This window comes from Erinaceus europaeus, chromosome 2 (assembly GCF_950295315.1).
Source record: "Erinaceus europaeus chromosome 2, mEriEur2.1, whole genome shotgun sequence".
NCBI classification, from domain to species: Eukaryota; Metazoa; Chordata; class Mammalia; order Eulipotyphla; family Erinaceidae; genus Erinaceus; species Erinaceus europaeus.
The window spans coordinates 53,500,602-53,517,440 of record NC_080163.1 but is presented as its reverse complement, the minus strand read 5'-3'; the positions used below and the strand labels follow the sequence as shown (position 1 = coordinate 53,517,440).

Below are 16,839 nucleotides of genomic sequence, written 5' to 3'. Positions count from 1 at the left end.
CTCAAAAAAAAAAATCATAAAAGTGGTTAAATTGCTACATTTTGTTACAAATACTTTACCAACATATAAAAAAGTAACCAGAGCTTAAAACTGCACTAAAATATAAAAGCTAAAGCCACGAAACATGATGTATAATTTGAGATCTACTATGTAAGATGACTTAACAGCAGCCAAACAAACGATATTGTGTTCAATGACACTGCAAAGCTTACACTTTGTTTTTACTGAAGATCAGCCTAACTGATAGAATGATCCTATGATCCTTTCAAGATCAGATGGAACAGCATGAAATGTCAGGATGAATTCTACCAAGAGTATCTTATCTCAAGGGACATTCAATAACACTTTATCTTACTCTTTAATTATTTTCAAAGTGAACCAAAACACTTTTTCTTGAGAAAGAAAGCTTGAATTATGAGCTTGAGAAAGTGTTCAAATTTTCTTCTCAAACATTTTGAAGGCAATTTGAAATATTTTTTATCACATTAGTATTTTGTCAGCTATATTTTTAAAATAATTAAATTGGCTCACTTTAAGTGCCCTAGATTTTGGCTCATTTCATTATATAAATATAAACTTAAGAATATAAAAAATGATATGGTCATTACTTTGATTAGTCAATTTTTTGCTATTACTTTGCTTCATAGTAGTCAAATAAATCAAATTAGCTTTACAGGGTATACTTATTTAAAAAAGAAAAACAAAAAAAAAGGAAATTCGCCAGCATGACATACTTTCTCTTACCTTTCAAAAACAAATGAGTTAATGTGGCAATTGAATATAAACCTTAATAAAATGCAAACTCATATTCATCAGAGTGTTCTTTATTTCCATAAAGAACATTTCCAGTTTTGTCATCACTTGCACTTTGGGCTTAAGATTTCCTCTGCTTGTACTCTTCATCTCATGTCATTAAGAATGGCTTCTGGGGGTCAGGTGGTGGCGCAGTGGGTTAAGCGTATGTGGCACAAAGCACAAGGATCTGTGTAAGGATCTCGGTTTGAGCCCCCGGCTCCCCACCTGCAGGGGAGTCACTCGCTTCACAGGTGGTGAAGCAGGTCTGCAGGTGTCTATCTTTCTCTCCCCCTCTGTCTTCCCCTCCTCTCTCCATTTCTCTCTGTCCTATCCAACAACAAACAACATCAACAATAGTAATAATAATAACCACAATGAGGCTACAACAACAAGGGCAACAAAAGGGGGAAAAAATGGCCTCCAGGAGCGGTGGATTCATGGTGCAGGCACCGAGCCCAGCAATAAGCCTGGAGGGAAAAAAAAAAAAAGAATGGCTTCTTCTCAGCTTTCAGACTTCAACTCAAAATGGCTCTCTCAGAAAGACCATCACCCTATCTAACATGGTCTCTGTCATCATCCTTTCATAACTCACAAGAGCCATCAGAGTCATCTTTTTGGTAGTCCACTAGTGCTGCCTGAAGTTAAGATAGTTTATGTGTTTGCTTCTTTGCTATTTGCCACTATGACATGAATTTTACAAGAGCAGGACAAAGGCCATGTTATATCCCACTGTATTCCTCATGAAGACTGACAATTTCATTGTAGAGTGCTATGACTTCTATTTACAGCTGTCTTCCAAACTAAGGTATAGGCAGACCAGAACCTCATCTTCCAGAAGCACAGCCAAATATTATGTATGTGGCCATCACAAAGGTGGCCACATACATAGCATTAAGAAAAACCTGCTTTATCCTTAAACTCAACTCTAACTCAATCTAGTTTTTCTAGAGTTCCTTGCATGTATTTATAACGTGGTACCATTTCTAAGACTTTTGGAGAACTATGATTAATCTTGGGGAGAGTGGGTGCACAGAACTTGATTAACTATGGTTAATCTTGGGGAGAGTGGGTGCACTGAACTTTGGTGATAGATGTGGTATGAAACTAAACCCCACAATCTTATAATCCTGTACGCCAGTACTGAATCACTACTTAAAAAAAAAAAATTTTTTAAGTGGTACCTATCAAAAATTTCCCATGAGCCACAATTAGCCTTCCCTTGGGAACTCCATGAGAAGGATCAGTTGATATAAACACAATGTGGGTACTTCTGCGTTTTTTCATTATAATGCTATCCTAATACCTTCATATAACACTAACCCAGTGACACAGTGAACCAAACAAATGAAATAGATACCTCCTTATCTTCCCATTTTAGAGATAGGAAAGAAATCAGCACAACAATAATAGGTAAGGTAAAACAAGGCTACATAAATGAGTGGAAGAAAAGTTTTCACAAAACCTTTTTCTAACTAGGTAATTTCAGATCTCCTGTATAGCATTTAGGATATGCCTCTACAAACTAATAGCAGCTATAAGGGAAAGCCATGGTAATCCATCAGGTAATGTTGTTAGGAGTCCAGTGAGTCAAAATATATTATTTTAGTAGACTTTTTCCCCAAGCATGGAAGACAGTTCATTCTCCCTGTCTTTGTGTCAGGTAGTAAATTTTCCAGCCTCCCTTGCAGCTAGGTTTATGTTTCTACATATGAATGAAAATGACAAGTTACCATTAAATCATACCCTTAGTGAGCCCAGCCTCCAAGAGCTAGAATTTCTGATGCCTGAGGTGGGGTGGGGAAGAAGTAAAGCTGAAAGGACAGGAAGAGGATAGAAACAAACTCTTACTAGAGAATCCTCATTTTACCTCTAAGCATTTTCTGGATGAGTTATATCTAGATCATTATAGGAGAAAGAAAAACACGCGCATCTTATTTAAGTGATTAATACTCACAGCTTGGTTTCACCCGTTAAAGTTACGCTCTAACGCAATTCACCTTGATGATTTAGAGGCTGCTACCTAATTTTTACAGAGTGATTTTAGGATTGCAAAATGATAAAATGTTTTCAGTTGAAAAAGACTTTCAGATGAGATTGGGCGTGTTCAGGGTGGTATGGCCATAGACTAGAACAGGATGGCAGAGGACTCAGTGGGGGTTGTATTGTGTGGAAAAATGAGAAATGTTATGCATGCACAAACTATTGTGTTTGCTGTCAACTGTAAAACATTAATCCCCCAATAAAGAAAAAAAGAAGAAGAAAAGAAAAAGACTTTCAGGTTTCCCTGTCCCCTCACTCCTGGGGGGCAGAACACTGACAGAGTGAAGAAAACCCTTTTGAGTATCTATGAGAGTTGGCAATAAGACTGAGCTCTTGTCTCTTGAATTTCAGTCCATTTTTCCTTTCCTTTGTGCTTCAATCAGCAGAATTTCCTGGAAACGATGCTGGATGCTCCTACCAGGAGACCTGGGCAGCTTACTAGCTGGGGTCTTTTTTCCTGGACAGTGTATGAATAGCTGCCACCTTCCCTGTTTACAAGGTCCGCTATGGGAAGGAAAATGACACATGCCTCCTTGGGTCATTTTCCACTATGGAGTAGCTAAGAAATCAGCCCTTTCCTTTTATCTTTTCTTTCCTTTTCTTTTTGCTTCTTTTCTCTTCTTTTCTTTTCTCTTGTCTTTTCTTTTCTTTTCTTTTCCTTTCTTTTCTCTCCTCTCCTCTCCTCTCCTTTTCTTTTCTTGCTGAGTCTGGTTTTAGAGCCTTGTTTTTCCCTAGTACAACTAACTCCATTTCCCTTGAGCTAGCATTGCAAAATGAATGACTGTGCTCTGTACTGTGATGAGTATTGACTATCAGTCACATGTAATTTGACAGTCTATGATATTTTCTATAAGAATTAGCAGAACAGGAAAATTAAACACCAAGGGAACAGCACAGAAAACAAACAAATCATTTAATTCCAAGGCCTTCTATCTACCAGGCAACCAATCACAGCATCCTTTGAACATAAGACATTGTTACAGCTGTGACTGAGCAAGCTGCCACAGGGCCAAGATAAAGTGGTAAATAAGATCCAGAAATTAGCACACAACGACCTGTCATAGTCTTATGATTCTACCTTTAAAAAAAATTGCAGGGGGGTCGGGCGGTAGCGCAGCGGGTTAAGCGCACGTGGCACAAAGCGCAAGAACCAGCCTAAGGATCCTGGTTCGAGCCCCCGCCTCCCCACCTGCAGGGGAGTCGCTTCACAGGCGGTGAAGCAGGTCTGCAGGTGTCTGTCTTTCTCTCCCCCTCTCTGTCTTCCCCTCCTCTGTCCCTTTCTCTCTGTCCTATCCAACAATGACAACATCAATAACAACAACAACAATGAAAAACAACAAGGGCAACAAAAGGGAATAAATAAATTTTTAAAAATTGCAGTGTATTATACCTATAAAACTAGAAGTTTGTATGTCAATTCTATAATACTCTGCATGTCACATACAATCCTTTTTTGTTGTTGTTGTTGTTGTTTTTCATCACTGAGGCTTCACCACTCTGAAAAAGGACTTTTCTAGATAGAAAGAGAGAGACACATAGACAGAAAGTAAGATACCACAACAACAAATCTTCCTCAAATGCAGAGGGTGCCAGGTTCTAACCTGGGTCGCACTGCCTCTCACACATTTCTTACCATCCTCATTTTCATCAAACACTGGGGGCTTGCTTGAAGTGTTGGCTCCCATGGTTGACTCTGCCCAGACCTGGGTCCCCCAGTTACATTATCCTGGCAGAAACACTCATCTTCACTCAAAAATGTCCAGGAACCTATCTTAAAGAAAAAGAGATAGTCTCCTTATAATATAGTACATTCAAGGTTTCATGAGTATAGACTACTATCAAAATACTAACTTAATCTGTACAGCATAATTTTTTCATACTTGAAAATGATAATTTAGAAATAGTTGATCATCAGGTCTCTGGCACAGTCCCCTTATAAGCTCATCAGCAGGAGACCTGAGTTTACAAAGAGAATAAAATGTTTTTCTAAATGTAAGAACAAACATAAAGTGAGGTCAGTGGTGCTTAACTGTAAAAGTAAAATAATATTTTAGTTTATTTTTTAAGAAATATGCAATTTTAAGTGATATACATCAATACTTTTAGTCATGAAAACACATTCTCTCTCTCTCTCTTTTTTAAGATTTTATTTCTTTGTTCATGAGAAAGACAGGAGAGACAGAGAAAGAACCAGACATCACTCTGGTACAGGTGCTGCTGGGGACCGAACTCAGGACCTCAAGCATGAGAGTCCAACGCTCTATCCTCTGCACCACCTCCCACACCACTGAAAACACAGTCTCTAACTCTTCCTCCTACCCTAGAAAATACAAGGAATAAGGTCTGAGGCTGGGCTTCATTATACCAGCAAGCTGGCAAATTTTGATAGACATGTTGCTTCTCCTAAACTTAAAGGTGATATTGGCCTTTATCACAAAGGCAAATGAAATATGACTCAAGAAGATAGGTCATACAGTTGCTTCATGCCCTGTTAGTCACTCTGAAACTCATAGTAAATGCTGCATGTGACTATCACAAAGTCTTGGGAAATGTATATTTCCAGCTTCATTTTTAAGTACCTTTGTAAGGAATTTTATTTTCCTCCAAATGGATAAAGAGTTCTGGTTCCCAAACTGACACTTGATAATGGCTTTGGACCACTCACTTTAACATGTCACTTCTTAAGTGAGGGAAACCACAAGTCCAAGAGCTCAAATTCCTGTGGGAGTGAGTGAACCTCACTAAGTGGAAGGCACAGGTGCCTGGGGCAGGCATGAGGGATCCTGGAGTTTCCAAGTGTCATCTAAAACAGACCACTGCTCTCATATCTAAGTGATTGTAGATAAGTGGCAATATGAATACAGGCACTAGATCTCCAGTATCTATCATAGAACTCATTAAGATACAGATTTTATACAAAATAAATGTTATGGCCTGAGCAAAGTTCCTAAGTATGGCTCCTGGGATCAACATTAAGTGGAGAGGGGGGCCAGGTGGTGGCACATTTAGTTAAGAGTTCATATCACCATGTGCAAGGATCCAGGTTGGAGCCCTTGCTCCCCACCTGCTGGGAAGATGTTTCTTGAGCAGTGAAGCAGGTCTGCAGGTGCCTGCCTTTGTCTCTTCCTCTCTATGTCCCCTTCCCTCTCAATTTCTCTCTGTTCTGTCAAATAAAACTAAAGTAGAAAGGAAAGGGGAAGAAAAGTAAAAATGATTAGCAACAAAAAAGCAAATGACCCCATCCAAAAATAGGCAGAGGAAACGAACAAAACATTCACTTCAGAGGAAATCCAAAAGGCTAACAAACGTATGAAAAATTGTTCCAGGTCACTGATTGTCAGAGAAATGCAAATAAAGACAACACTGAGATACCGCCTTACTCTTGTGAGAATGGCGTACATCAAAAAGGACAGCAGCAACAAATGCTGGAGAGGGTATGGGGAAAGAGGAACCCTTCTGCACTGCAGTTGGAATGTAAATTGGTTCAACCTCTGTGGAGAGCAGTCTGGAGAACTCTCACAAGGCTAGACATGGACCTTCCATATGTCCCAGTAATTCCTCTCCTGGGAATATACCCCAAGGACTCCATAACACCCAACCAAAAAGATATGTGTACACCTATGTTCATAGCAGCACAATTCATAATAGCTAAAACCTGGAAGCAACCCAGGTGCCCAACAACAGATGAGTGGCTGAGAAAGCTGTGGTATATATACACAAAGGAACACTACACAGCTATTAATAATAAAAAAAAAACCCCACCTTCTCTGACCCATCTTTGATGGTGCTAGAAGGAATAATGTTAAGTGAGCTAAATCAGAAAGATAAAGACGAGTAGGGGGTGATCCCACTCATAAACAGAAGTTGAGAAAGAATAACAGAAAGGGAAACTCAAAGCAGGATCTGACTTAATTTGTAGTGCATGCTTCACTTCCAACTGTGTCCAGAGACATCAGGCATGGAATGCTAACCCTCCATCCTTATCATTCGGGTGAGACCTTTCCTTTCATGGTATTCTCTAATTCCATTCCAGGAAGTTCACTTCCTAACAAAGTCCCAAAACCTAGATATAGGCCAGGTCCCGTAAGATACAGCAAATGTTCACATGTATCCATAAATTAGGGCAAAATATATACCTGAAAGCAAAAATACACAATAGTCTGTAGTGAGTCAGTATCAAGTTCATAATGAAATAGTGTCCACTTAGACTTAGATACCTTCCTCACCTACTTCCTATTACAGTTCTCTCACTCACTCCAAAGCTAACCTTATCAAAGCAAGGACTGCAAAGGGTGAATAAGGGCAAGAGACTGGCATATGATGACTCTTTAATCACTATCAGGCCATTCCACCAGCTGGGGCCCTAATCGGGGAGTCCTGAGATTCCCAAACAGACTTGATGGGCCTAGAACTCAAATAAATCCCTCTCTCCATTGTTACTGGTCATTTCTATCAGGAACAAGAAATTAGACCCCTTTGTGGGCCCCCACAGGACTTTGCCCTCAACTTGGATCAACAATGGTAGAGATTGGTCCATCCTCCAAAGGGAGACTGAACAACATGCTCTATGCTACACCTGAGGAAGATGGATCGATACTGGGGCAGCATGGAATGTTCCTACTCATGACCTCAGAATGTGAGCTCAGATCTATAGGGATGCAGAGGTCACACAGGTTCCTAAGATAATTATGGGTCCCAGATCACATCAAATCAAGGGGGGTTGCAATCAACAATATTTATACCCCTTTCCCATATTAGGGAGTTACTTTCTTCCTTGATCAGTTTTCTTTTCCCAGCCATGACATCATCTTCCCAGAGAATAACTTGGATCCACCTGGGTATCAGATTTCAAGCTCAGACAAAAAAAAAAAAAAAAAAAAAAAAAAAAAAAAAAAAAAAAAACACTAGTATAGCTACAGGCCCTTTGGAATGTAACTAAAATATGCCTACTAGCTATCTACAAAATAGAGGAAACCCCCCCCCAACACTTCATCTGCACTATTCCAGCCTTTAGGTTCATGATGATTGGTCAACAATTTGTTTGGCTTTGTATGTTAACTCTCTTTTCAGCCATCAGGTTCCAGATGCTAGCAGGATGTTACCAGACTTCCCTGGACAGACAACCCCACCAATGTGTCTTGGAGCTCCACTTCCCCAGATTCCTTCCCCACTAGGCAAAGAGAGAGACAGGCTGGGAGTATGGATCAACCTGTCAATGCCCATGTTCAGTGGGGAAGCAATTACAGAAGCCAGACCTTCAACCTTCTGTATCCCACAATGATCTTGGGTCCATACTCCTTGAGGGTTAAAGAATAGGAAAGCTATCAAGGGGAAGGATGGGATATGGAGGTCTGGTCGTGGGAATTGTGCAAAGTTGTACCCCTTTTATCCTATGGTTTTGTCAATGTTTCCTTTTTATAAAGAAAAAAGAAAAAAGAAAAAGGAAAAATGGCCACCAGGAACCATGGATTAGTAGTGCCCACACTGAACCCGCCCCAGCAATAACTCTAGAGGCAAAAAACATTAAGTGGAGGACAAAGGAGTCAGTAATTAGGAAGCATCCAATTAAATGGCAAGGGAGTGTGGGGGAGGGAAGGGGCAGATGACAACAGGTGACTGGAGGAAAGGGGTCAGGGCTAATGAGAACAGGAAGACAGAAAGAACTCCAGTGACTCTTTGGACTAAAAAACAGTGCTTTTAATTCCAGGGGAAAGGGGAAGAAGCCAATGAATGCCTTCATGTTTCATTGTGGGCTAGTAAGAAGTCAATGGAGAATAATCTGTGTGCTATTACTGCATTTAGAGTCCAGAACAAAGAGAGGGTTACTAGGAAGGCTGAGCCACAGATGAAATCAGAAAATATTGGTTCCAAAGAGAACACCAATTTTCAGGAACTGGGGTTATTAACACCACCTAATGGAACTCTACTGTCTTTTATCCTTCCTGTTAAAACCTCAGTGCATAAAGCTTTCATTTCACACCACACCCCAACCCTGCCATTCTCCCATTTTTCTTCACACCTCAGGCTTTTCTCAAGTAATCCTCTGCCTTGCTGTAATGGCATGTGCACAAGCACTGACCTTGCAAGCTGTCAAATCAGAAAGAGAGACAGGCAGATACTCACTATCTCAGCGCATTTTAGAGCTCCATCTTGACATATAGACACTTCTGTCTATCAAAGATTCTGTGGCTTTTCTAGAAGGAGGAATGAGCCCTTGGCATGTGGTGGGGAAAGACAGGTGGATGGAACTATTGGGTAGTGGCTTTTCCAAAGCCCCTAAACACACCCCACTGAGTTCAGAACTGTCTTTCTCTTTCTTTTTCCCTACTTGGGTAACCAAATTAAATGACTGTATTCTTTCTCTGACAAGAAAATGAAGACATATCTTTTCCACTCTGCTGAATAGATGCCAGGAGAGTCATAGAACTTTCTTCTAAACTGTGCAGCCTTCTTGACCTCCTGGTACTTAACTCTTCAGTGTCATATAAGATCAGTCTCAGATGTCCAGAGTATAGCCACCACCCAAAGAAATGAAATTCCTCAAAGGAGAAAATAAAAAGAGAGGGCTAAGGAATTAGGATAATGGTTATGGAAAAAGACTCAACCTCCCAGTCCCCACCTGCAGGAGGGAATCTTCACAAACAGTGGAGCAGTTCTGCAGGTGTCTCTCTTTTCTTTCTCCCTTGCATTTCTCTCTGTCTTTATTGGAAAGGAAAGAAAGCAATGGCTGTCAGGAGCTGTAGATTAGTTATGCAGGCACTGAACTCCAGCATAGTCCTGACTGAAAGTAATTTGTCTTATGGGGGTTCAGGGAGTTTGCAGATTCTACCTTGCTCTGGCCACTGATCAGATTTTTTTAGCTGTAAATGCAGAATCTCCTCTGATTGCAACATTTGACCTCTGTGCTCTCCTTTTGGTGGATGTCTATAGATGAGCTTCCCCAAGCAGCTAAGGACCCCTAGTAAAGAAGTATCATGACCAGAAATTGGATAGCACAGAGAGAAAAGCAAGAAAAATTACAACTTAGCCTAGAACTGTCCAGGTTTTGTTGTCACAACAGACATAATTCATCTTGTTTACATATGAAAGGCAGAATTTGGAAATATTTAGAGAGATGAAGGAATTATGAAACAAACAAACCTAAGATAATACCACTCTCCTTAATGTTTATATTTCATCATTTTGTTTCACCATTTATATATATATATATATATATGAAATATATATATATGAAAATATATATATATATATATGAAAATATATATATATATGAAAATATAGATGATTATTGCCAGATTAGCCCCCCATGCCAAGTTAATTAACCCTTCATACTTCCCAGGAATCTCAGATGGGGAATCTCAGCTCACCTGGTGCACACACTTTTCTGTGCACAGGGACTCAAGTTTGCGCCCCCTGCACCACCTGAGAGAACCATGCACACACAGCACACAGAGAAGCGCCAAAAATGGTGGAGCAGTACTATGTTGTCTCTCATCTCTAACTGAAACCAAAAAAAAAAGGGGGGGGATTAACAGAAGTCACAGGAAAGAGAACTAACCCCATTGAGTTGTCTCTTACATTCCAAAGAAAGGCGTTAAAGGGAAAAAAAAATAGGCCACTAGAAGAAAGAGTTGTGCAGGCTCCAAGTCACAGTCATAAACCTGGTGGCAAAAGAAGGAGGAAGAGGAGGATAAAGAGAACATATATGGTATGTACTTCATTTTCTATGATTTTATGACATGATGGGTTTTTTGTTTTTTAATAAGACCCCTGGATTTGGGAGATAGCTCAGTATGTTAAAGCACAGTAATTGTATACCTGAGACCCTAAGGGAGCCCAGGTTCAATTCCTGACACCACCATAAGTCAGAGATGAGCACTGCTCTAGTGTCTTCTTGTTTGTATTTCCTCCTGCTAGTAAAGCCACAGAATCTTGGGTAGACTGAAGTGTCTATACATCATAAAAAATCTTAAAAACTGAAAGCAAGACAATGTAAATGACTTCATACATTAGGGCTGTCTGCATTTACTGCAGGCTTTTACTCAGCAATCTAGGCAAGCTGTCTCTGCAACTCTGGTTTCTGCTTTTTAAATGCTGCATAGCAGTCCATGGCAAGAATACAATACATCATTGTATGTGTCTATGTAAAAAGGTTTTAATCCATAAGAATTTCTGGGAAGGGGATGGGATCTTTGTGGAAAGCAACCAAGCTACTACCCACTACTTAGTTTGAAGCTGGATAGGAGCCAGGTGGTGGTGCACCTGGTAGAGTGCTTGCCAATAACCATGTGCAAGGATCTGGGTTCAAGCCCCTGGTCCCTCCCTGTATGGGGAAGGTTTCACAACTGTGAAGCCGTGCTGCAGATATCTTTCTCTCCTCCTTCTCTTTCATTAAATTTATTTTATTTACTTATCTGACAGGGCCGAAGGAAATTGAGAGGGGCAAAGGGAGGGGAGGAGAAAGTGGCACTTATAGCATTGCTTTGGTGCTTGTGAAGCTTCCCTCCCGGTGGCATGAACTCTTATCCTTGAGCATTATAATGTGTGTGCTTAACCAGGTGTGCCACTGCCCAGATCCCTCCTTCTCTCTCTATCTCTCCACCGCTCCTATTTCCCTCTCTATTTCTCAGCGTCTCTATCCAAAATTACTTTAAAAAAAAAAAAAAGACTTAAAAAAAAAAAGCTGGATAATGGAAAAAAGTGGAAACATCTCCCTCACTTTTCTGGACCCAGCAAAAACTGACTGAAGTCCATCTGTGACTGAACCCCAAGCAGTGAGAGGCTGGGGTGGGGATGGGGAGATTATGGAGTCAGACCAGGTAAGACAAGGTAGGCAAAGGACTTGGGGTGGGTTCCAGCCCTGTCTGGCTGTGGTGAGTTATCTCCACCGCTTGCCTTTGTCTTATTCCTCCTCTGGTTAACTTCCTAGCGAACCAGTGCTCAGGATATACACGCGTATCGAAAAGGAAAAAAAAAATTTTTTTAAACGAAAGAAAAAGAAAGCACATCTAGACAGATCACCACTTATGTAGATATTGGCTCTCCCTTCGCCCTTTTCAAGAAGCTCAGCCCAGGGTTTCTAACTGTTAGCGGGGGCTAACAAGGGAACTCCACCTTGGCAAGAAAGAACCGCGAAAAGGCACCTACCTGCAGGGCGCAAGGCGGCTGGAGTGAGCGCAGGCGGAGCTGGGCTGGCACCTGCGGCTGCTGAGAGGTGGGAGCAGGGCCCTGCGCTCTGGCTGCTCTGCGGGGAGGAGGCTCCCCGGCAGGGCCTGGGGGGCAGGGGGCGGGGAGCACTTAGCCGGAGGGCGTCCCCGGCTGTCAGCGGCCGCTCCCGAAGCCTCAGGCCACAGCGCGGGGAGGGCGAGGCTAGAAGGAAGCGCAGCGGGCGCGGCTCCGAGCTGGCGGCGAGGTCCCGCTGCGCCTGGGCACTGTCTGGAGCCCCAGCTGGGGAAGCCCTGGGCGCCCTAACTTCCCCGGCGAGGCCCGGATCCCCTGAAGTGATTCCCCTCCTCTCCCAGGATACTGAGCTGCTCCACTGAGGATGCTGGCTGTTAGCGGATCTGAATAGGAAGGAAAAAACAAAAAACAATCTTGCCTTTAAGACTTGCCTCCTGGTGTAGGAAGAGATCCAAGCTTTATAGGTCCTGATAGAAAGGTCTTTACATGATTAGAGTCTAGCAGATGCCCTCATTTTACTGCTGGAAAAACTGAGACACAAAGGAAGGAAATGCTTGCCCAGTGTAATGGAACAAAGAAAAGAGAGAATCTTTTGTAGACCCAGGTCTCCTGACTTCCAGCCACCCCGTCTCCTCACACCCCTTTCTCCTCCCCATCCACCCCCACCTCACATCCCCAAGCAATTTGGTCACCCTAGTGCTCTGCATAAAGCTGAGGTGGGGGCAGGGTACAGGCACAGAAATAAAGGCGGTCCTACTGGGAGTTTCTGTTTTCTTTCATAGCAGCTCCCTGTAGGTCCCCCTTGTAAAATCAACACCATTGAAATAGCTTTTCTTCTTTCCTTCCTTCCTTCCTTTCTTCCTTCCTTCCTTCCTCCCTCCCTTCCTCCCACCTTTCCTTTCTACCTTCCTAAGTACCTACCTACCTACCTATCAGAGTTACCACTTGGTCTCTGTGCTGCAGGATTACACTACTCCTCCCTTCCTTTCTTCTTTCCTTTTTTCCCTTCCTTTCTCCATCCTTCCTTCCCACCTTCCTTGCCTTTCTTCCTTTCTTTTCTTCTCTCTTTTCTCCTTTTCCTTTTTTTTTTTTCTCTTTTGGTCTTTATGTTCTGATAGAGGTTGAGATAGGGAGAGAGACAGAGAGAAGAGAGACACCACCATGGCTCCTGAAGTTTCACCTTGCAGGTGCTCCCATATGATGGCTATAGTCTTGAACCTGAGCCCTTTGCATGGTAATGTGTGTGTTCTATCAGGTGAGCTATCTGTTGATTCTCTTGAGTAACTTGTTTCCCTACTAACCCAAGAGTCACACATACTTAATCCAAGGGGAGAGTTGGATGGCAAGTCTTGGTGCCAGAGAATAGTTAAGGGGTAAGGCCACAGTGGAGGCTGGAGGCTGGAGGTCCAGTCCGGGGGTAGGCTGAGGACAGCTTCTATTCAACTCTCTCAATTCCCTGCAATGTGGAAATGCCAACTCAGCCCTGCCAAGTACTCAGATTTTAAAAGCGAAGCTAGCAGATCCATGTAAAATTTTCCATTATTTTTAAACATTTGGCAGGTTTGTAAAAATGTTAACAACTTTGTGGTCCAATAAAACTGCATCTGTAACTGGTGTGTTTTCCAGACCCCCACTTTTTGATCTCTCTAGAGGTAGCCTTCCACAGAGTGCAGAAACAGAATTCCTTTCTCACCACTTGTATTTCCCAGTTCCTGGAATGATGTCTGATACCTCCTCTAAATCTCCTGAGGTTGAAGTTGTCAGTGGTTTTGTTATAGTCAAGAGCCCCAACATGCACTTATTAAATAATTCTTTCAGAGTAACTCTCTTATAGTGTTATTAACTACCTCCCTTTCCTCATCTCTTGTTTTAACATTTTATTCATTAATTTATTGCATAGAGACAGAGAGAAATCAAGAGGGAAGGGGTTGATGAGAAGGAGAAGGAGGGTACCAGGTGGTGGTGCACCCAGTTAAGTGCACATAATACTAAGCAAAAGGACTTGGGTTTGAGTCCCTGCTCCTCCCTGCTTCATGAGTGGTGAAGCAGGTCTGCAGTTGTCTATCATTCTCTCTTTCCTCTCTCTCCCCCCTTCTCAATTTTGCTCTGTCCTATCAAATGATAATAGAAAGGAAAAAAAGAAAGAAAAGAAAAAATGGCTGCCAGCAATAACCCTAAAGGCAAAAAAAGAAAAAGAAAAAGAAAGAAAGAAAGAAAAAAAAAGTGGGGGGGGGGACACCTGTAACACTTGCTTTACTGTTTGTGAAGCTGCCACCCTGAAGGTGAGAGCTAGGGTTTTGAACCCAGTTCTTTGAGCTTGGTAACTTGTATGCTCTATCAGGTGTGTCACCACCTAGTCCTTCCTCATCTACTATTTTAGCTAGGGCCTACATTCTACCTTTGTAACATGAAAACTGGAACAACTTTGAACTTGAACTTACCCACTCTCTGATTTTGCATTTGGGGTCCTGACAAAGGGATCTGCCCCAAGTTCCAAGGAATGTGTCCCCAAGTGAGTTGGTGACAAGCTTCAGCAAAAACTTTCTCATGCTAATTCCTCATGAGAAGCTGTCTGGCATGCTATACATGAACATTTACTACAAGCTTTGGATAAAATTCCAAAAGAAAGAAAACACAATCAGAAAAAAAAAAAAGGACTTATTCAGAATTATCATCATCATCATCGTCGGGAAAAGGACATTCTTGAACATTCTTCTTAAGACAAAAGGCAGGCCCCTAGTAAAAAAACACATTGCTTTTGTATTATACATTTGTTACAATAAAGTATTACAACAACATCTTATCTTCATGGCAGTGGAGATGGACATGTTTTATCATCACCATTCCCCACAGCCCCTAGGAGATAATAATGCTCATTTTATCACAGAGAAAAGTGAGATGACAGAGAGCAGGCTGAGAATAGAGCATGTTATCTCTGGGATCTTCAATTTAGAGTGGGGCCTCTGGGTCAGGAATCCTTCATGCAAATATTGTTCTACCACTGAGATGTTGACCAAGTCAAAGGCCCAGAGCCCCAGTTTTCCAGTGTTTCCATAAGGTTATTCTTGTCAGCTCTGATTGTTAAGGAATTGAATGACATAATATCATAATGAATTGAGATCTCAGAAAGGAGCAGTTGCTAATATTGTCCTTTTAATAAGCAGGCTACCAGACTCTGTTCCCATACTTCCCTATTGGCTGTCCTCTATATCATTTCTTCTCTTGGTACTGACTTTTGCTTAAAAGAAAATCATGAAATAGTCTGGATCTGATGGTGTAAAGATTTGGCATGTTGTAGGTTTAACAGGAAAACGGTGATTCTTATTATAGTATCATATGCAGAATTGCTTCAAAGACCTGGTAGTGTTTTAATCTTCTATTTATTCAGTGGCTCTTGCCCTCTTACTGCTATTCCTACCTTAAAACTTTGAGAAGACTCCTATCAAGATGTTCTCTGCGAGAGTCACCAGACTAGATGCTTAGGACAATCTCTGGAGCCCTCCAGTGGATAGATGAGTGAAGTGAAGAATAAACCAGCACAGATATTTTTTTCCATTGATAATTAAACTGAGGCCCTAGTCAGGGAGTCCTGGGATTCCCACACAGACATGATGGGCCTAGACCTCGAATAGATCCCTCTCTCCACTGTCACTGGTCATCTCCATCAGGAACAACATAATGGACCCCTCTGTGGGCCCCTATAGGACCTTGTCCTCAATGTGCATCAACAATGGTAGGGACTGTTCCATTCTCCAAAGGGAAGTTAAGCAAAACATTCTACCACTCAATGAAGATGGATCCTGAAATTACTGCATTCTGGAATGTCCAACTAGCCATGACCACAGAATGTGAACTCAGACCTACAGGGATGCAGAGGTTACAGAGGCTTCTGTGCTGAATATGCGCCCCAGATCAAATTGATGGGGTTTACAGTCAACAACATTTATGTACTTTTCCGATGTTTGGAAGCTACTCTCTTCCCTGATCCAGCTTTCTACTCTTTTTTTCAACTATGACACCATCTCCTCAGACAATACCTAGGGTCCACCGTTGCACGTTAGCTGACAGACTCAGGCCTTGAGCCCCTTGGAATATATCTAAAACAGGCCTACCTACTAGTATTTTCCAAAATGGAAACCCCATGTCTTCATCTGCAATATTTTTGTGTTTAGGTTCATGAATCCAGAAATTTGTTCTACTTTATATACTAATTCTTTTTCAGTCACCAGGTTTCAGATGTTACCATGATGCCAAACTGACTGCCCTGGTGGTCCAGGAGTTGGCGCAGTGGATAAATTTAGCATTGGATTCTCAACCATAAGGTTCCAAGTTCAATCCCCAGCAGCACATATGCCAGAGTGATGTCTGACTCTTTCTCTCCTATCATTTTGCATGAATAAATAAATAAATTATTTTTTAAAAAACCTGACTGCCCTGGGCAGATGACCCCACAAATATGTCCTAGAGCCTCAGAGCCCTGCCCTACTAGGGGAAGAGAGAGATAGACTGGGAGTATGGATGGACCTGCCAATGCCCATGTTCCGTGGAGAAGCAATACAGAAGCCAGACCTTCCACCTTCTGTACCCCATAATGGCCCTGGGTTCATACTCCCAGAGAGATAAAGAATAGAAAAGCTTTCAAGGGAAGGGATGGAATACAGAGTTCTAGTGTCAGGAATTGTACCCTTCTTACCCTATGGTCTTGTCAATATTTCTATTTTATAAATAAATATTAAGGGCCAAAACAAAAAAGAAGCAATAGGGCTGGGCGGTAGTGCAGCAGGTTAAGCGCACATGGCATGAAGCACAAGGACCTGCATAAAG

The 16,839-nt window shown here is 41.8% G+C and overlaps 1 protein-coding gene and 1 long non-coding RNA gene across 5 annotated transcripts in view; both read right to left on the bottom strand.

Annotated features, from left to right (window-relative positions):
- Positions 1–12,556, bottom strand: part of STK32A (serine/threonine kinase 32A) — a 171,566-nt gene extending 159,010 nt beyond the window's left edge. Inside the window, exons 1-2 of one of the 4 annotated variants that reach the window (XM_016185286.2) lie at positions 11,983–12,556; positions 4,469–4,606 (exon numbers count right to left, since the gene is read on the bottom strand). In XM_016185286.2, the coding sequence (XP_016040772.1) occupies positions 4,469–4,520 (52 nt within the window). In that variant the 5' untranslated portion in view covers positions 4,521–4,606; positions 11,983–12,556. Of the gene's footprint in view, positions 1–4,468; positions 4,607–11,982 lie in introns of those variants that run through there. The other 3 variants (XM_016185287.2, XM_007516361.3, XM_060180487.1) reach the window with 3 other exon arrangements.
- Positions 1–16,839, bottom strand: part of LOC132535287 (uncharacterized) — a 422,795-nt gene that overhangs the window by 159,010 nt on the left and 246,946 nt on the right. The gene's annotated exons all lie outside the window — the stretch shown is intronic.